We start from the raw sequence: 21,439 nt of genomic DNA on the forward strand, positions 1-21,439 counted from the left end.
AAAAGACACACATGGGAAAGATGGAGGAAGAGAAAAATTAAAAAGCGTCACTAAGGGAGAATGCAGAAAGCTGCAAGAGTGAGATGAAGGTGCAGGGAGTGGCTTTACATGGATTGAAGAGGCCCGAGATGGCTTTAGGATTAAGCTACCTCAGTATTCTGTGTTCGCACATTTAATTGCAGCAGCTGCGTGTTTAAGAGGAGGGCTTTGGATACCAGCACCTTTTTATTTACAAATGAAGCACTGGGCCAGCGTACTGTGCTGAGGGGCCCCCCTGGAGCTATGGCCCGCCCTGCACCTCAGGAGCTGAGGGGACCTTTGTTACGCCAGTGAAGGATGCCTACTTGTGTTGGCTTCGCCAAAGCTGGGAGTACACTTTGTGAGATACTTTAGCTTGTTCTGCTCCCACAGTAAGATGAAACTGTGTGCCTGAGTACAGAAAGATTACTATGTTCCCATGTGGCCCAGCAAAGTGTATACAATCACGTCCTGCCTGCCAATGGTTTTCAATGTCCAAAGGCAGTCACTTGTCCTGCCTTTCCAATACCTGAGTGGTTGCAAGGCAAGGTTCCACCTTTCTGCAAGTGGTAACCAAATGTCTGCAGCCTGGACTGCTTTCAGTTCGCCAATGACTTGTCTAATATCCATTATGAAACACAAAGATGCAATAATGAGAGACTCATTTTTGCATGATTAAGTTTGGTCTAATTGTGGAGCATTGGGTTTAAAAAGTCGCACAGGTATTCAAAAGGTGGCAGTTCATGTGAACTATTTTTCATGCACCAGTCCCCCACTCAACAATATGGAAGCTTTCAACTTACCTTCAGGAGAAGCGCCTCCCTTTTGAGAATAAGTCGAGCTCTCTCTGCTCTTTTTGCTGCCATCGCTGCTTACGGATAAACTGGACTGGAGCTTCCGGTGCATTTTCTGAGAAACAGGAGCTGAAAGCTTTCTGTGATCTGCGGTTCCATGCCTGACCCCGTTGTGAATGCCATTTCCGTTACTCAAACCTGCATGGCCATTTTGTATCATAGCAGTTTCTTCCGGGCTTTGTTCCGGTACTGAATCGTTGGGCTTTGGCAGACGTTGAGGTTGAGCTGAAAGGTTAATAAAAGCAGAGCGGACATGTAATTTCAACGCATTAGCGCTCTGATTATTTCTCACATTGAAAAACAGCATATTAAAAGAAAAGGTAAACAGTATTAGCAGCAACAAATGCTCATGCTTTGAATCACACGTAGACCCAAGTGGTCAACGTCCATCTTCAAACATGTTTCAGTTTTATGCGGAACCTGTTTGACTTGCACTTAAGTGGAAAAAATGATACATCTAGATTTCAAATGTCCCACGTGCAAATAAAAAATGAGAGTTGTAAAATAAATTACACTTCATGATTGGAGTCGGAGCATAATTCAGAAATTGCACCCTTTATTTTTTCTGCAAAGAGTGGGTGTCTTTCCTGGCTTTATTCTTCTCTTTGAAAACCCGGGCCGCTTACGCTCTTTTGCTAGGTAGAGTATTTTACAGCCAATGTAAGATTTCTTATTTTGTGAAGTACCAAAATTCTAGCGAGAACAAATATGTGTACAATCATATTGCTCACAACCTGGCTGATGTGCTCCGAAGAGATCATTGTAATACCCATTTGCACGAATGGAGTTCGAAATGTATGGTAGTGAGCATCCTTTTATAAGGTCCACACAATAAGTCATACATGCCAACAGACTCGATTCAGATGGGAGATTCCAGATTTGTTTTAAGCCAAAATCGTCTTTATTTAACAGTCATAGTCTCTCACGTGAAATTGCTCCTGTTTTCAATAAAAGTCTTTGTGGAAAATACAGACCCCCCCAGTTCTAATTCCAAAATGTTGCCATTCATGCAAAGTAGTTAGTTCCATTCGGTGTCATTAATTTCTAGGCCAATATGAGTTTTTGGAGAGCAAACGTTATTTTAGTTTTCAGGGATTTTTTCTACATTGACGCGGGCCTGGCAGCTTCCCTAACAAAGTTTTGCAAAACCCATGAGACAAAACAAAACAAGCATTGACAAAGCTAACAGGCTAGCATCCAACACCAGACCTATTAGTTTGTCAATGCCTGTTCACTAAAAGCTTTCAGTATAGGCCTAATTGCAACGGGACAAAATTCCAAGTTGCGCAGACTTTATTACGTCAAATTATTATTGGGTGCTATAAAGTGTGAGTCCCTGATAAATTTCAACAGGCTAAAGCTGTCAGAACTTAACAGGAGGAAAGGCATGGTATTTGACTGATGAAACAGGGGTATCCCAAGACCTCATACAAGTCCAGCAATGGGATTTCAGCATTCAGTTAGATATGGCTGTCAGTGTTCTGGAATACTCGTGCAGGCCCAGCATAGGCCAGGAGTAAAAGAAAGCTGCTGGCACAGGGGGCCAATAAAGCAACCATGTTAGTTATGGCAGTAGAGGCAAGCAACGGTTAGTTTATTGTCTTTATTCTGTGTTGTCCATAGCCCTTCATCTGCCAAGTATTGTATAGCTGCTGCAGTCTATCAGAGTCAGGAATTTACGGAAGGGAGGCTGTAGGTCGCCACAGTTAGAGCATATTGTGCATGTATATCAAAGGTTGCATCTTTAGAATATGTTGTTTTCATATACTACAAGTAAAGTATGGCTGTAGCATAGAATATGTATACTTGATGTAAGACTGGTAGCTGACACAGGTGGGTGAACTCCATGCCGTATACTTCTATAAACAATTACGGAAAAAAATGCCACCAAATTGCATGAGTCAAAACGTTTCAACTATAAAGAGTTAGTTGTACATAACCTTGGAATGTTGTAGAAGGCTTAGTAGCTATCTGAGCTACATGAATTAACGAGTTGGAATAATTATCTCAGCAACACTAAACTACCTCTTCAGTGCTAAATATGTATTAGATAGGTTAATACTATAATTTTGCAGAAAGTGGTCATTGATGGGAGACTCCCTACACCACTCAAAACAAATACGAAAGGTTATACCTGTAACAGGTGAAACAAAAAATCCTGCCCATGCAGGTAATATATAATTGAAAAGTGCTCCATGTAGATGGCTAAGGGAGCGGGAGATAAACAACTGCTTTGACATGTTTACCATTATATAGTTTAGAAAGTGACAGAGACATTTAAAAATTATTTCCTTTGGATTCAACAAGCACACCGCTCAGCAAAAAATGCTTGAAATCTACTTTTCATATTGTTGTGCGTGGACATTGGCAAATTCTTTGTCAGAATCAACAAGGTTATGACTAAGTCACCTCTATTCAATCTAGTAGGCCAACCACTATAAATTGGTGGGTAGCAGTGTGTTGCCCGTGCACAAATCTGTTTTGAAAAGTGCAGCAAATTTTATGTTGAACAGAATTAATCTTTTAATGATCTGGTAAAGACTTTAATGTTATCAACCATCATGCATAATTTCCACAAAATATGGATCGCTCATCACAGTTAGGTCCATAAACATAGTGGGGGGGGGGGGGTACAAATATGTGTAACATTATTATTAACATTTTCAAATTACACTTTGGAGCACAATGTCATTGTCTGGTATTTTGCACTCCTGTTTTTTTTTTTTATCCGAGAGTTCGCTTTGCATGATACATTCTCATAAAATACCTGCTGGAGGCTGGCCCAGGCAAACCAGTCTTTCACTGGTATTTTACAGAAAGTGCGCTAATTTAAAAATGTTACAATGTATTTAGTATTTTTAAATTTTGAGTAACTACTGCAATATGAAATTCTGAAGTTTTGTGGTTTTGCCACCATATTTAGCAATTAACCCCATCTTAAAATAAGACTAATTAAATAAGGAAAACCCAACACAATCTAGCACAGTGATGGGAACTCCAGACGCCCCACCCCCGTGCTCTAGCAGCTTAAAGGGGGGTGGGGGGGCTTGATAACTAAACTTTGATTAGTTTTACAATGGCACTTTTCAGTCTACAGGGCTGCAGACAAAAGCTCCTAAAGCACTTCAGGGAAGGGCAGAGCTAAGAGGTGCGGGTGGAGAAGTGTTGTAATGTGACCTAAGTTCAATGAAGGGGATAAAGAAATAATGCAAACAGTAAAAGTGACAGAGAGGAACAAACAGCGGAGGTGGGAGAGAGAAAAGCATATACGAAAAATAATGGGAGAAAAGAAAGAACTGGGATAGTTTGAAGTTGGACATGAAAAAGGAAAAAAGGAATAAAGGGATAAAGTAATTTGTTGCAGGAAAGGACATGTTAAAGGAAGGAGGAAAATGAGAAAGTCAAAGTGAAAGCAAGGGTGGGAGAAAAGAAAAACAGGTGAGTTCAGGAACGGATGGTTCAAGAATGGGGAGAAGGATGAAAGGATCATTTGGGGAAAGCATAAAAGGAAGGGGAAATGATTGGTGAAGGGATGGATATGCAGGTGACAGTAAAGGCTGGAAAAGTGAAAGCATGTATAGATATATGGGTAAAGCGAATGCTCACTGGATGGACGGAGAAATGGAAAGGTGAACTAATTTAAAGGATTGATGAACGTGTGGACAGTCAAATGGGAATTAAATAGGTGGTGAAAATAATGAAAAGATGGATTAAAGGATGGAAAAGTGAATAGATGATAATGGGTGAATGGAATGATGGGAGGGTGGATGCAAATCAAATTCTGTGGGATTCCCTGGCATGCATCCAAAATCAGGATTTTCTATACCGAAAAAGAACCTGATAGAGAGCCTGTCTCATTCTCTCAGTATCTGCCGATGGACGGACAATCTGCCCCTTAAATTTTGACGGGTGACTGAAGTCCCCTTCCCCAGTAGAGCAGGCACAGTCTGTGAATGCTGGCACTGTTGTAGAAGCCTTCAGAGTAACACTCGGAGTCTGTTCGGCATGTCGAAACTAGCAACAATTTGCTGGTCAACATCTATTCAGTGTGTACTACACAGTTTTTTATACTTGAAACATTTTTGGAACACTTTCAGAACATCTTTGCTTTGTATAATGGGTGCCTGAGCCACCCATTTAGAGGCTGGTCAGGATAATCTGGAGCTCTATTCTAATTTAGTAGGATGGCTTCCTTAGACAGACTGACAAAATTATTTGCATACACGGATCCACCAGATGAATATCTGCATGTGCAAAAAGAGCTGACGTATGCTGATTAGGTTTCTTAACTGCAAATGCCTCTTATGCAAAGTATGTACTATGGGTAAGTGACAATGGTGTAGCTGGCACTTATCTTGCTGCATTGCTTTTTCACAAATGAATGGGAGTGATGAACAACTCTTTATCCTGAGCAAAATCTATCTGATGCATGGCTGGTAGAGTTGAATGCCAAATAGTAACTGGGGATCGAAGTACGCAATGGTTTCCGACTTCCATCTGCAATCAGGAAGTAAATGTATTTACCTTTTTACCTTTCAGGGTAGCTAAGAAATTGTTCCTCAATGCCTTGATGTGCTTCTCGGCTTTTAGGCCTGTAGATCCAATCCCACACCCCTAGGTGATATGTAAGCAGGCCCACAGCAGATTAAATGTAACACACCTGGGTGATGTAGACAGAGGAATGGACCATAGCTCCGTTTTCTATACACACATAATACATGGGTGCAAATGAATATCTGAACTGAAGGTGTACCCAAGTAGCTCTAATGCGTCTTTAGACTTCATCTGGGTCTGGGAGCACAGCATCTCCTCTCAGGCCTTTGCTCTGTCTCCAGGCTATAGTTATTAAGCAGAACGAGCAAATCTCAAAATGTGGTCACACATTTTTGAGAGGCTTGTCGCTGCTCTCAAATGTGAAGCCATATTTTCATGTTGGGAACTCCAATGTTTTTAAAGATAAACCAACAACAATTTTATTTGATCCATAAAACCGCTAAATAATTCCTATTGGCTTCAAAGTAGTCAAATATGACCACAGATTAACCCATCATTTGTCTCCCTCCAACCACATGTACAAATGTATATATTTTCTCCGTACATATCATATTTATTATCAGGTTTCTCCGAGGAGAATTAAACTGCATGTTTAAAACACTCAAGATTCCAATTAGGGATATTGCAGTGTTACTACATGACAGCGTTACCCATGACACCCACAAGATTAAGACACTATGCTATGATTAAATTTGCCATGTTTTAGTTAAACACACATATGGCAGGATTGTGTTCGAAAACAGGGAATGGGAATAGGTTGAGACAAAACTTGCTTCAAACACTGTGATGTCGAGGGACCCGAACTCTTTCTTTAATGATCCATTTCTCTCATTCAGCTGTCTTTCGTTTTTCAGATTTTACATATGTGACAGCTCAGAAGTAGACCACAGACCATCTGGCATTTTCAGAGGTGTAACTTGTGCAAATTCAGCTCTATTGGGAACACAATGCTGCTATCTTCTGCCTGCGTTATAAAAGATACAATAGAATGCAAAACTTATGGGTTGTTTTGAATTATTCATTTCCTGCCTTTACATTCAACACATTTTACAAACTCTGCATTTTGTACTACATAATCGCACGCGTTAAAGGTACAAAGAAACTTTTTGACACATTTTTTTTTTGTGGAAAGCTAGCATTTTGTTTGATATGTGAACTTTCAGTGTCTGCGATATCATTCTAAACAGACCACGCGTTTCTAAAAAAAGATTCCATTTTGCTCAATTTTTGTGCAAGAAATGTTTGTATTCTTCCTTTTCAGGAACTAATTCAATACACTTGACAATTTCAAATACCAATTGTCCTGACAACATCAGGATCGGACTGGCCTGCTGCTATATTTTTAAAGGCATGTGCAATGTATTCACTTCCTGACAGAGAGACTGAACATCTAATATCCATGTTGAAGAATTCCAAATGTCTTAAGAAATATTCTGCTTTCCAGGGTATTTTTAATCTGTAGCAAACCAGCTGATTTAGATAGGTCTATATTTTATACACTGCTGAGTTGAATTTTCAATAAGAATTATAAATATTGGATTAATGATTCAATAGAGAGAACTTCTTTTCAGGGAAAACTAGCAGATATTGTAACTAGTAATAACTATACATGAAACTGCTGTCTGTGGTGCAGTAATAAAAAGATAATATATTTCTATATCATATATTCTATTACCATGTTCCTCCGCTAAAGTACATTGTCACAGGTCTCTGCGCAAAGAAGAGTTTAAATGTTACATAGAAACTTTTCAGGACGTTTGCAAACTTTGCACAGTAATGTATTTTTAAGCTAGATAAACATTGCCCCAGCTTTAACAATTCTAACATTTTAATAAAGAAATCGTACAGCAAAGTCTTCTGTGGCGTGTACTAAAGTATAACGTGAGTGAGGAAATATGTTTAAACTATTCTTGCTTAGTTTCTGATTCAATGTTTTTTAGGCATACAAGGGACCTCATTATGGACATAGCAACAGGAACTACACCAACAATAATTAGCAATTAATACTAACAGTAAATATCAAACGTTACAGAAGGAGAAAATATCCCTTGGGAGTTAAACCAACTCTACAGGGCTAATGCCAGAGAAAGACATACTTGCAATAACAATTAGGAAAAATATTTCGTTCTGAATGGGTTCAATGTGTACTTTTTGACTTGCAATGTTTTACTGCCCTGGACTACATTGTATTCTTGGTAACACTTTGTTGCCCGGTGCCCACACACTAAATGCATAGCACAATGTATTGCATAACATAAACCACGTTTTATTATGTTTATTTAGTAGAATATAGGGGCAGAACACTGATGAAAGATTAATATAGTCGGTTTTATATTAAAGGAACATGCACAAGGCCTGTGGTTTAGCCACTGGCTAACTAAAGACAAAATAAGTAGAATGCTAAACATGGAACTTTCACTGTGCGAACTATGCACTAGAAGCTGGAACACTGTATGCCTAGTACGAAATGAATTATGCCAGAATTGAGTACAAACAGTGGCTTAACTTACACTGCTTTTGTATTTAGAGTCTTTGAATTTTAATATTCGGTATGGAGAATAGCCAACATAATGCTGTACACTAATGTAAAGTAAATCTACAATTGTATCTGTAGCTGGGGGTTTTGGCAGTATAAAAATGCTCAAGCAGTGAAAATTAATTTGAAATATTCTTACACCTACATTTGTTGGTCTTATGTTTTCAAAGTAACAATATCATCAATAATGGCATTTCTGATACAACCAATGATGTCATGTAAGAAGATGAGAGCACAGGATGGCAAAGGGCATGATTTATGGCCACATACGGAACGTCCGGGTTTCTCCTAAATATAGATTAATAAAAAGGAGAATACATATTTTCACTTTAAGGGAAAGATTGGGGCTTTTTATAACTACTGCATTCATCTCACAAACAACCGACCCATGCTGCATTCGACCCTCAGCCATGCACAGTAAATGCTGACACGGGGCTAGACTTTGCTAGTCAACACCACCAGTGCAGCCAAGATCAAGCTGCGAGTGGTCTTATGCAGGACTGGGTGCACAGCACACCACATTGTATTCTTCACCTATCCCTATATGTGTTTAGTTTTTTCTCGTGTCTCTTTACTCTAGCTTCATTTTAAAGAACTGAAAGCGGCTAGGTTTCACTGACATGATTTTAGTAAAACTACAAGATTAAAAAAAGCAATAAGAGAGGAATAGAAACAACTTTTTTTAGAGCCAGATTTACTAGTTCCAAACAGACTCCTTTCTGTTTTGTTTACATTGCTTCTTCTGCATAAGTATAAAGATTTTTCTCTGAAAACTTGTGATTTGCTATCTTTCTGTTAGTGTAACCAGATTAATGAAAATGTACAATGACAAAGACCATTCATAGCCAGAAGCTAGACATTTTAATCAGGTGCCATATGCATACAACGAAAAATGGGATTACTCCAAGGAGTAATCAAGAACAAACGCAAATTGCTGACTCCTAAATTAAAAAGTGTTTTTTGGAAATCTCAATATATGATTCTCTTCTCAGTTCAGCCCACTGATTCGAGAAGACTGGCGAATGATATATTTGTCTTTATTCTTTCATCTTCCAACATATACTTTTTCATCCCAGCCAGTAAAGAATATAACAAATATATCATTCACCAGTCTTCTTGAATCAATGGACTGAACAGAGAAAAGAATCACATATTTGGACTTTAAAAACACTTTTCAATTTAGATATCAATAATAATTCTTAGAGTGCTCCCCTTTTTTGTTGTATGTATTTGATAAGTTACAGGGAATCTGTTGGCAGTGAGACCCAGGGGTGTAAGTAACACAGTTTGACAATCTTGTGATTGCAGATCAGTGTGGTGGATTGTAGCCACCCCTGCTTTTTCTTATTGTGCTTTTTGTGAGTGCTATATGAGGCTGAAGTTTCCTGAAGGGCATGACCTCTGCCTAAGCTTTAAGCATGATGCCTCACCATGCAGGCAAAGTGTGCTCACGGCACACAGTCTTTGACCATGAGCAGTAGCAAGGGGCCACAGTATTAGGCTGTAGACCATGCCCTGTGCCCAACCACATGTATGACCAACAAATGTAGCTCAGAGAGTGCAGTGCCCAGTGAAATCCAAGGTTCTAATGTTCTGTAAATATTAAAATTACTATAGGAGTTTGTACCTCTGTGGAAGACATGGATGTCCTTGGAATGCTAGAGATTACACAGACGTTAAAAAACTGCATTTTAGTTATAATATGTGAAGACATTTAGGTGTCATTGGCCCCAGTCCAAATTCTCTCAGATGTCAATGGATACTCGAAACCACCACATGAGATGAGGGCTTGGATGGTCTTGCACTGTGTAATGATATAAAAAAACAGACATTTCCTAGTGGCAGCCAGCCATTTCAATCATGCTAGTCAGTGGACACTGTCAGTGTATGTTTGATTAATTTGTTTTTTAAAACTCAGAGTCCAAAAACCATCCACAAACCCAAGCATGTGGAAAAGATTGCAAATTAATGCTCAAGAAATACAAACTTAAATTTTAAAAGTCATTAACACTGATTTGTCACACAAATATCTCAAAAACATTTAAGAATGGATTTAAATCAAAACACAAAAATAGTCTGTTCTGAATTAGGTTCTAGTTTTGTGCCAAATCTGGTGTCCTTTGCTTCAGTGGTTTTGCTGTAGTGGTGAACAACAATTCCAATGGTATCTAAAACATGTTTTTTTACCCCCTCCTTTCACTGTTTCCCATATAGATATATGCAAACCTTGATATGCTAAATGGTAACATCCAACAAAACAATGTGCTGTTCCTACAAAGGGTTAAAATAAACACCAATCATGTTATCTAACAAATCTAAGGTCAGAAGGGATATTGATAATAACGGAGCAAGAGCCCTCACCCACCACTTAGGGGTGGAATGCTTCATCACTGGGCCAGCTCCTCACTTGTCTGGCGTTGTAATGTCCGACAGGCCAAAGGTTAGCCAACTGCATAACTTGTTTGACACATTTTGTACAGATTCATCAAATGGTATCAAAATTATCAGCAAAAATATTTCCTTTCAGAGAAAATAAAGACTTAACCATAACTACTCAAGCAAAATAGCCATCTGTGGTATATTGTGGAGGAATTGTTGTATGGGACATGTAGCAGACAATAAAACTAGCTAATAGTCAATCATTACTTTTTATCAAGTTTGTTTATTGGTGGGAGATAAAAAGTCAAATAAATTAATAAAGCCTATTAAAAAAAGTCTGGAACAATCCTCAGGACTGGGGTTCCCTTCTGAACAATGCCTCAATATCTATATATCGGGCCACTATAGAATGATCATTCAGTTAATGGTGCCAAAAATCGAAAAGGATGAAAACAGCAGACATTTAAATTAGAACAATAGGGTAGGTTCCCACAAAGTTCCTAATTGTTTCAGTTATTTCAGACCATAACCTGCTTTTTTAGTTAACTCCCATGCCATTTTCAAAAATGCATTCGTTTGTGCATTGAAATGAGGGCCATTCATCCTTCCTACAGTGGTTCCAGCTATGCTCTGTGGTGGAATTTGGATTTATGTCAATGCCAGAGGTACACTGAGGCCTGATTGACCACATCTAACCAGTCTATAAGTAACTACTGAGTCTTCTAAGCAGCCTATAAGTATCTACTGAGTCAATTGGCATTCAAGGTCTGTCTCCCAACCCATTTACGGTGAACCATGTAGCATGTTTCCTGGGCTTTTACAGATAGAGTGCTTCTTATAGCATTGGATATTTCTTGGGACAATTATGTAGGCCAGATATCATCTGGAGAAGGTAAGTAGTTTGGTGAGAGGGCGGTAGCATAGTTGTTAACCAGTTTTGCTTCAACATACATTTGAGTTGTTCACAAGAAAAGAACTGTAAGCAATGAATATTCCATTCTACATTAAGAGTATTAAGTCTAGTAAACAGTGTAAGAGGCATGGTAGTTTGTGCTCGCCTTTTATACTGTAATCTGTGTGTGACAACATTTGAGCAGTCAACAGTGATATCCCTGGGAACTGTTACTATTTTGCTATGTTAAGCACCCTAATTCTGAATGACACTGGGAAATTGTGAAAGATATTCCTAGTTTCACTTTTGTGGCAGACAACACGACCAAGTGTGATCATTTTGACTAGTGCCTCCTATTGTAATATACATATTGACATTTGATACGATGTAGCTAATGTGTTAACAGAGACAACGAGAGCAGTAAAGAACACTTGTTGACCTGAATTAATCAAAAGTAAAAGATCATAAAAAGTGATTAAACAGTTTGGAAACCCTCACTGAAAGGTAGATGGATTCAAGTGGAGTCAATTTCTTAATTCTCTATAATACCCCACATTCTAAATAATAAGACTGAAGCTGCATTCAGTAAAACAAATTGTGGATTTTCATTACAGCAATTCAAGATAGCATACATGTCCACATGGCCAGTGGAAAAGGATAAATAATAAAATTGACAGAAATTGTTAAAAAGAAGGTTTACAAATTAGTTGCAATACATGCTTAGCTATGTGAACTCAAAATTAATGTAGCCAAACCACTGGGTATTCAGTTACTGGCATTATTGTGGGACAATATGAAAATAGCACACGGTTGAACCCTCATCATTAACATAAAATATGAAATCTCTAAGCTGACATTGGAAATCTATTTTAAACCCTAAAGTTTATTATATTTTGCAATGTAAGCAAAAAACTAAGATCAAGATAGCTAAATGGAAATTGTGAAATATATCTTGTATGTCTGAGCATTGTAGAGTGATATCCAGAAATCATGTGAGCCAGAATATAGATGGGGAAAAACACATTATTTGCATCGCAAAGGTTATTTTGTTCAAAGCATTCTGAGGCCAAAACAAGAGGACATGCAAAATGTTACCAGTAGTGCAATGTAGTAGGATTTGTCTCTCTCGTTAATGTTAAATAAAAATATGTTTGTAATATTAGATTTGTCAAGACAACATTGCTTGAACCTGATTTGTATTGCCTTGGTTCTGAACCTAAGGTGAAACAATATTTTACTTTGCTTTGACTATGAGGTACGCCTTTGAAATTGTATTCCTCTCTGATCCTCTGTGTGCATAGAATGTCATAGGTAACAGGGTTGTACACAGCATTAGTTGTGCGCTGTAGAGGTATGCTGTGAATGGGTGATTTCTTTTTTTTTTCCTACTGGGCTTCAGATCCGTTTGTACCCGCATATCCCTCGCAGGTACCCAGAAATCTGCAGGGGATCCATGTACCTAGAGATACAAATTTTTATTTCTTCAATGACCCCAAAACAGATTTGCACCAAATAAGAAAGAGAGATGTGTTTTGCATCAATAGCTAGCTTTCTGCCAAAAATATATAAATTGAAGTTCTAATTGTAAAGATTAAACAATAATCTGTGCAGCCAGTTGCATATACATTATTACACAAGGGATTGAAACTATATTTATAACATTATATAAAGAGCTTTGGAACTACCTCTGCACATAAAACATGATCTTTATTTTCAATGTTTCATATGTACTTGACCAGGCTTAAAAAAAAATAAAAAATAAAAAAACTTTTTTTTTGGGGGGGGAGGGGTTCTCCAGGAGCCAAATGTAACCCTATTGTGATTTCAAAATTTTTAAAACATCATCTATGGATACTGCACAAGAAACCCAATGTGTCCAATAATGCTGTATGTTTTTCAAAGAAAATCACAGATAAGCAGTACACAATATTTTAAACTATATCAATATGTAGTGTGCATCCTAAAGACTGCTAACATTCAGATTACAAGATGTACCACTAAATCAGTCACTGAAATGGCTTTTGTCAGCAATTATCTTTGAATATGTTCAAGGCAGTAAATAGCACATACTGCATCTTCTGTAACAAAAAGTGCATACATTAAAATTAATAACAAGGTGCAATCTTATCTTTTACAGTGAGTTTTCATTTCACACTGAATTTTTTATGCATTGCTGATTTTAAAAGGGAAACACAGTGACAACTAACATCATAAAGAGGTGTGAAAGAAATATTTTCATGACCTAAATATAGCAATTTAAAAGGACATGGTATACTTTTTTCTACACACTGACTTTTCAACGATTTAATGCAAAAAATTCACAATACAGTTTTGCTTGATTTATTTTGCATGCTGTTTCAAATTTGAATATGACAGTGCCCAGATATGAATGTTTCACAACAAACAACTGGTAACAGATACTAAAGGTATTCAAATACACTAGTTTACTTGAATTACATTGCTAATTTATAAAGTAACGATGGTTGACTTTTAAGAAACATCAACATGAGATACACAAATAATTTAGTAAATCACCCGCTCCCCTTCCCTGAAATGACTGTGACTGCATGTTCTAAGCAGTACAAATGTAATCCTATGTGATTCATTGGATACATTGCAGGGGGGCACGTATGACCAGGTGTCGCCTCAGCAATTGCCTCAGTATATGGCACTTGGGCCCATATTTATACTTTTTTAGCGCCGCCTTTGTGCTGGTTTTTGACACAAAAGCGGCACAAACTTACAAAATACAATTGTATTTTGTACGTTTGAACCGCTTTTGCGTAAAAAAATGATGCAAATGCGGCGCTAAAAAAGTACAGATATGGGCCTTGGTGTCCCTGAAGACTGAAAGACGGATGCTAGTTCTATTAACATTGGCTAGCTGTGCTCCTAGGTCACAAGGAGAAAGCAGTGGAAGGAATGGCTGTACTGAAAGTCTATTTCATGGCACTCAAACTCATCCAACAAGCCAAACCTGAAACTCTATGCAAGGAATAGGCAGTGAAATCGGACAACTTTGCTACAAGCTCCCCTGGATGGCTCTGGTAGTCATGGGGGTTCAAAATATCTACAAGTTCAAATTTTTCAGTCTAAGGCTCCCTGAAGCTCCGGAACTATATTTTAGGTGCAGGACTCAAATCAGCATATGCCACCAGCAAGGTACACTATGGGCCTCATTACCACAATGTGGCTGTCAGACCACCACATTACCACTGTGGGAGTGTGAATTTTCTAATATGTTTATTAATGATTTCCATACTAATATGTGTAATGAATTAACGTGTAACACGAGTGACTTTTTAAAATGATCGTTCATGTTTGTTTTCTGTCCTTAACTGAGCAAAATTCTAAATAAATGCTGTGGTTATTTTCCATAATACAAAGCTTACAAAAAGTGTTCTTGAAGTTTGTGTAAACGTGCCCACAGCTACCCCTAGTGGGTTGCAGCGTTATGTCCTACAAGGTCATGTTTTAACCGAGCATTGCATAAGTTGGAATGTCCTACTGTTTGAGAATGTTACTAATATCTGGTCTTTCCTCGAGGATAGAAGTGAAGTGAAACAGTAAAAGTTTCTTCCTGAGATAGGACATTTGGGAGGCGATGAAACAATGGAGCTACAGACAAGACAGAAGAGGAATTTATATTACTGAAGAAAAAGTTACAGTCGTGTAAATTTGTTGTGTTTTAGGTCATCAGTTTAGTTGTTGACTGGCTGAAACGTAACCACCCCACAGATTGCCCAATCATAAGCTTACTAGGATTTAATATAACAACTGGGTAGGATCCTTGGGGGTTTGCGAGATTTGAGGATTTGTGAGAGCAGAATTAGAGGTCCTACGTTAGAAAGTTTCAAGTTTAGCTGAGTGGGTTTAGCTGTGTTAGGCCCAACTCTTCGGACGATACAACTGATGGTGTCCCCTGGCTGAAGCAAGCTATTGACTGTTCACTATTGGTAAAGTATGTCATTGAATTATATGATGTGTCACTTTTGCTTTTCAGGTACCAGCTGCAACTAATCATTACATTGCTTCACATTAAAAATATGTCTTTCATTAATCAGGTTAAAGAGTTTTCTAAATTTGTGTAACTAAGGGCCAGATGTATGAAAAAGTTTTGCACTCACAAACGGTGCGAATCGGTAAATTCGGCCGTTTGCGAGTGCAAAACAGTGGTCTGCAATGCATGAAAGGCATTCACAGACCACAAATAGGAAATCCCTAAAATTGCGATTTCTTGTGTTGCGACCTCGCAAATTCCAGGTCACAAGGCAATGCTGCAAAAAATCGCAAATTGCGATTTTTCACAGAATGGCATTTTGCACATGCAAAATACCTTGGACTGCAACCAGGTGGTAACCTGGTGCAAAATTTAAAAATGCATTTAAAATGCATTTTTAAATTGAACATGTAAAGCACACATGCCCTTATGGCATGTGTGTACTTTACATGTCCCCCAAAACATTTTTGGGGTGCAGCAGAGGGGGCCATAGGCCCCCAGCACCCTGGGGATTTGCATTTCCAAAATTGCGATTGCTGGTTCAGAAATCGCAATTTTGGAAATGCAAAAAATTCGGAATGGGGCCGGTATCGCAATTTGCCATTCGGTAATAGCATTTGCGATTTTTAAGAAATCGCTATTACCGAATCGCAAATGTGATACATGGCACTTTGCGAGTCGGTAACCCTAAATTCTTTTTACATGAAGACCAACATGTTGATGCTAATCCGTGGTTAGTGAGGGAACTAATTTGAAATGCTCATGACTTATTTTGAAATCATTTTAATGCTGAACTAATGTATACTTTGCCATTATTACTGTTTTTTGCCATTATTGCTGGTTTTTGTATTATTAATCCATTATTACTGTTTTTTGTATTATTAATAAGTGTGATTCTTTTAGAGGTAATTGGTTTGATTGTCCTAATCAGGTTAAGATATATAAGACACTTTAATCAACCGCTATTGATCCTATATGCTTGTCATTTGTGTTTGAGAGTTATTTTCTTGACATTAGCATTGTTAATATAGGGAAATAAATTCATATATTCTTCTAATAAGCTGGTGTGGTTTTTGAGTGTGGTTTAATATTATTGAATTGTGATTGACTTTTGTTGATGCTCACATTGCTCATTGACGACATCCCCTTAAACCTATGTCGCTACGATCCATCGTTCTCTAGCGCAGAATACACTATTCACTGTAAATAATAGCTAGGATTCTGTGGCGATGCAGCACCACCATGGCGGTAGAGCCATGGTCGGACCACCAGCACCACCAGTTTTCATCCATAGGAGGGGCTGGAAGTGCTGGTGGTCCTAATCCGCCAGGGCTGAGCTGAATGGAGCACCGCCCTGGAGATTACGACCCCCTTCTCCGCCAGTGGTTACATGGCGGTAGCAGTGCCAGGTAACTGCTGGCAGAGATGGGGTGGAGGGGGCCCCAGGGGCTTTGCAGACAGTGAACATCGCAACGGGTGCTGGTGCGCCCTACTCACTACAGCATTGCCACCAGTTCTGTTATGAGGCCCACGGAAAGGCGGCCGCACTAGCGGAAACCTGACCACTCGGGACTTCGGCGGATAGCTTTTTCCATCCGACGATGATGTAATGATCCCCTATTTGTCCAGTTGGTACCAGTCAACTGACCTCTTCAGGAAAGAGGAACATGTCTATGTAATTTCTCACAATATTCAAAAGCATGGGTATCCCACCTCTCAAAAAGGGTATTTTCACAGGTCTGTACATCAGGCTTCATACTTCACAGCGTAGGTCTGAAGCTATGTTTTCTCTTTCACTCTAGTTGATGTCACAGTCAGTGCTACAGTCTACAACTGGCATTTAACATCCCATGCTATAGGTTATTTGTGCACTGAATACTATTGCCTTATAGGAATGTTAAATGTGCCAATTATGGTTAAGCCAAAACAGTTAAGATAAAAACTGGTGAGACCAAAAAAAAAGGTCATTTTGTTAATGCATGCATTGTTTGAGGATTATTATCATGGACTTTAGTGGGATGTAGGCGCAAGGCCATTGTCCTTGAGTATCAAGGTCATAATGCAATAAACAGAAGCACTTCATTATATGGCTTACTGCATGGAAGTTGGTCTTGAAGCGGTTCTTTTTAATTGAGTCTCTCTAATTAATCTGTCATAAATCTCTCTTGTTTCTTATAAAAACATTTTCTAAGGAAGTGGAGCCTTACTGAGTGGCTAGGGTTTGGCTGCCAGTATCTTGAAATTCTAACTCTGGTCACTGAAAGTCGGTACTCAAGGGACTTCACATATTTAAAGCTACAGAATTCCAATTAATAGTAATATTAATATTACCTTTGGGACTAGGATGTGTCATTTGAGGTGACACACGTGACATGTTAAATAGGCATTTGATGTTATGCAGAGAATATTTAATACAATCTTAGATACTAGTCTGCATCAACAAACTCAGAGATTGTGCAAACACGTATGGTACTTAAAGGAGGTTTACCAACTCCACAGGAAAGGATTGAAGAAGTAAAGCTACATGTTCCATCTCAAAAAGCATGCTCTGTGATTGCAATTAAGTATCACGGGTAATAGCGGAAGCGTTCCAGTCTTTAAACCTCCTAAGGAAGTAGAGCGACAGAATGATACTAGCATGCACCTTGTTGCCAGAATGTTGGAATAAATTAATTACGTTGTCCCTCCATCCACTTTGGCATTATCAATGACATTTGTCACTGCCTTGAAAGCTTTTTTAAATCATGCCCCAAGGTATATTTTAATTATGTATTTGTTTCTTTTTTTATGCATGTATTTAATATGTTTTATTTATCAACACGTTTTAAAAATGCGTTAGATACGTTTCCAATATGAAAGCCTTTAAAAGTACTAAATAAAAGTTGTTTGGCGCTTTGAATGAGAATCGGGGGCAGTATGACTGAGGAACACTTGGCATTATCAAAGGCTAGTCTGTGCGGAAATCGAGTCTTGTAGAGGGTAGCCATTTTAAGTGCTCAAAAGGAAATTAGTGAAATTAAATTATTTTTTAATAATGTCTTTATCAAACCGCTTGAGTACACTAGCAAAGCCAAACATAAAGACAAGGTTTTCTAAAAAGTTCAGTGGGCAAGAACGTTACAATGCGAGCAATTAAACTATATATGTAGCACAGATGAAATAGTAATAATTTATTGATACGAATAGTCACTAATATAAAAAATGAAAACATTGCATGAACCACTTAATTTTATAGTAGAAGAATATGTATTGGATAAAGTACACTCACTAAACATTATAAGGATATTGCAAGTCACCTAGGACTTCTGTGGCCACAAACAGAAACTAGGCAGAAGGCTGAGTTCCTTTATAAAGTCATAATAAACGTATGACAGATCATTTTAAATTTCTTATAACGCACGGTGACACCACTACTCTTCACTAAAAGTTCTAGGTCTCTCGCTCCATCATACGGGTAAGTATGGTTGTTAATATGCGAATCTATAGTGCCGAATGAAACAAATCCAACACAGTTGGTAATGTGTGCAGTATACAGTTTTTAATTTGTTGAATAAACAAAGGATATGCAGTTCCTGTTGTCACTTTAAAGAAACTGCTACGGTCCAAAGTGTGTGGTAACAAGCTGAGCCATTTCTGCTCTTTTCTACTGAACTACTGCTATTCAAAACATTGATATGCAACAAAAAAAATCCGTTCTTTTTCTGTTCATTTTAGATAGTCAGTTCGGAAGAGATGAAAGGCTAGTAAATATTTTCATTTTTTTAATTGCACATGTAAATCTGCTTTTTTACATCATGTCTGCTAGCTGTGATATCAGGCACTGAGAGTCAAAATTCGACAGTAATATGATATTACAGTTGCCTTCATTGAAAGCGTTAATCTGCCTGGCAGTGCCAGCACAGAACACAAGAAGGTAGCCCTTGACTTTCTACCTATTTTGCTAAAAATACATTACCACATTACCAAGCTTATTCACTGAAAATGCAACATTCTGGACCTCATATTCTCAGCACTCTTCAGCATGCACTGTCAGGTGCAATACTCCTATACCAAACTGATCATCTCAGCATTCCCTTCACTATTACACATGCCACTCCTCCATATGAAGAACTTTAATCTACTTGGCAACTGCAGCACAGAAAACATGAAGCTCTTCCTTGAGTCTCTACTCATCCTAGAAATAAGTTAGAATATCAACCTAATGCACTACAAAAGCAACTCATGGGACCTCATCCTCCCAACTGTGATAAAGCTGCACTGGACTGATCATCTCACCATCCCCTTCACTATCATACACGCTACTCCTCCTTGTGAGGGACAGCATAAAAGATGACATTTACGGCATTCATTTAAAGTGTTCATCACAGTCTGTGGACCTGCCCCTTTTACCAAAAAACGATAATAAACATAGTTTCTAATCGTTTTTTGATTAAAGGGTTGCAGGGGCGACACTCCTCTGCCCTAGCAGTATTTGTTAGGTTTGCTTAGCTCGGGGCACTATATTGAGCATCTCAACTGTGTTGCATGGATTTGCAGGATAGTATCTCACATGCTGTGTTCAGTCTTTGTTGCTGCTTTGAGTTAGTATTGTGGCGTGGTGAAACGCATCAAATGGTGTAACTGCACTGTGTTGGATGCATTATAGGTAGTATGTCTAATGCTTTATGTTGGAGGTTGATTCGTGTATTTGCATAGCATTGCATGTATAGGAACATAGATATTCAGCCACCTCTCCTTTTTGACCTCCCACTCTCCAACCTCATGTCTGTTGCAGCAGCTCAGTTTTCTCATCATAGTTGGAGCAGCACTGTTTTTTCCACCCAGAGTACAAGGGACAGAGTCTCACACACCAGTCTGTCTCATCAGTTGACTCGGATTTCTAGTATTCCCCTTTAAATCCTTCATTTTGCAGATGGGATCATTGGCAATTGTGGATTTGCAGTGTCTGTAGACAACATTAAGGGTAAAGCTGAATCTCCTGTGAGCTGTGCTAGTCACAACTTAAACCCTGAATATCAGCATGCACAACAAACAAAGGTATGTTCTATATGTTCTGCATGGACGGGGGGCAATGAGTAATATCACAAAACAATTATTCACTGTAGCCTTTTTCTAGGTGAGGCAATTTAATCTAATAGGGTGATGTATAATCAATCCAAAGAAAATCGTCAGATAAACATATTTCAAGGTCATCATCACAACAGGGAGTGTTAGTCCGTCACTGTCAAGAGGCTAGGTCTCCAAATGTTTGGTAGCAGGTTAAGGTAAGAACAGCGTCCCGGATAACCAGATCGAAGCTCAACTTATTCTGCTGCCGCTTTCGATTCATTACTTGGATTTAATCTTTTTTTTCAATAGTTTACTTATGGGGGCACTCATTTTGCCTGCCTATTCGCCTGCAATTTGGAGGATCCGGATACCTTGGGTCTCTAAGTAATGGAGTACTCCATCACCTTTGTGAAGAGGTCTCCTCAGTCGCTCTGCTTTGTTTTCTTGTTAGGTGCCTAAGTCTGTACCAGAAAAAGTTGGCCACAAGTTTGTCGCAGGCTTAAGAGACTTATAGGGCTGCTATGAGTAAAAGCTGTGTCTCCGTTTAAGTAGGAAGCCCTGAACAGCCTGGCAGCCTCAACGGGGGGGGGGATGGGAGCTGGATACCTGGAGGGAGAAGATCTATAGCACTTCACTGTTTAATGCTTTTTTAAATGTAATCCTTTCCAACAAACTGAGTAGCATTTTCTTCTGCTTTATTGTCGCTTGGTGAATTCATCCATCGTACCCCAGTCTGCTATGTGTGTTGGGTACTAGATACTGCAGGTGACTAGTCGCTCCCTAGGCCTCTTGGTGCCCACTTCGCCCCTCTCCACCCAATAGGATCACAGGTGCAGATGTGGGTAATAAGCCTGAGCTGCATGCCCTGTGGAGCTTTTGTCTCGGGTAGCACGAGCAGTCAGGCCCTGAGTGTTCGGAGGATGGATGCCAGAGACTCACCATACTGCACTGCTTTGGATGCCTCCATACTCCTGCCAATGATATCAGATATTTGGTCAGGTAAGATATCTCTGATGTGAGCTCTTGTACATTGCCTTCGAGTTCAACAGTCCGGCCCTCTGTCTGCAACACCCACTACACAGCATTCTGAAGATCCTGATACAATGGGGCCATGTCCACTCCCACCTCTCCGATTTTTGTCTCCAGCACTAACATGG

At 38.9% G+C, this 21,439-nt stretch overlaps 1 protein-coding gene across 3 annotated transcripts in view; it reads right to left on the bottom strand.

Annotated features, from left to right (window-relative positions):
* Positions 1 to 21,439, bottom strand: part of MDFIC (MyoD family inhibitor domain containing) — a 183,131-nt gene that overhangs the window by 35,844 nt on the left and 125,848 nt on the right. For all 3 annotated transcript variants that reach the window (XM_069228938.1, XM_069228939.1, XM_069228940.1), the window contains one exon: positions 822 to 1,097. In XM_069228938.1, coding sequence (XP_069085039.1) covers positions 822 to 1,097 — 276 coding nt within the window. The remainder of the gene's footprint in view (positions 1 to 821; positions 1,098 to 21,439) is intronic.

The sequence above is a fragment of the Pleurodeles waltl genome, chromosome 4_1 (assembly GCF_031143425.1).
Source record: "Pleurodeles waltl isolate 20211129_DDA chromosome 4_1, aPleWal1.hap1.20221129, whole genome shotgun sequence".
Taxonomy (NCBI): domain Eukaryota; kingdom Metazoa; phylum Chordata; class Amphibia; order Caudata; family Salamandridae; genus Pleurodeles; species Pleurodeles waltl.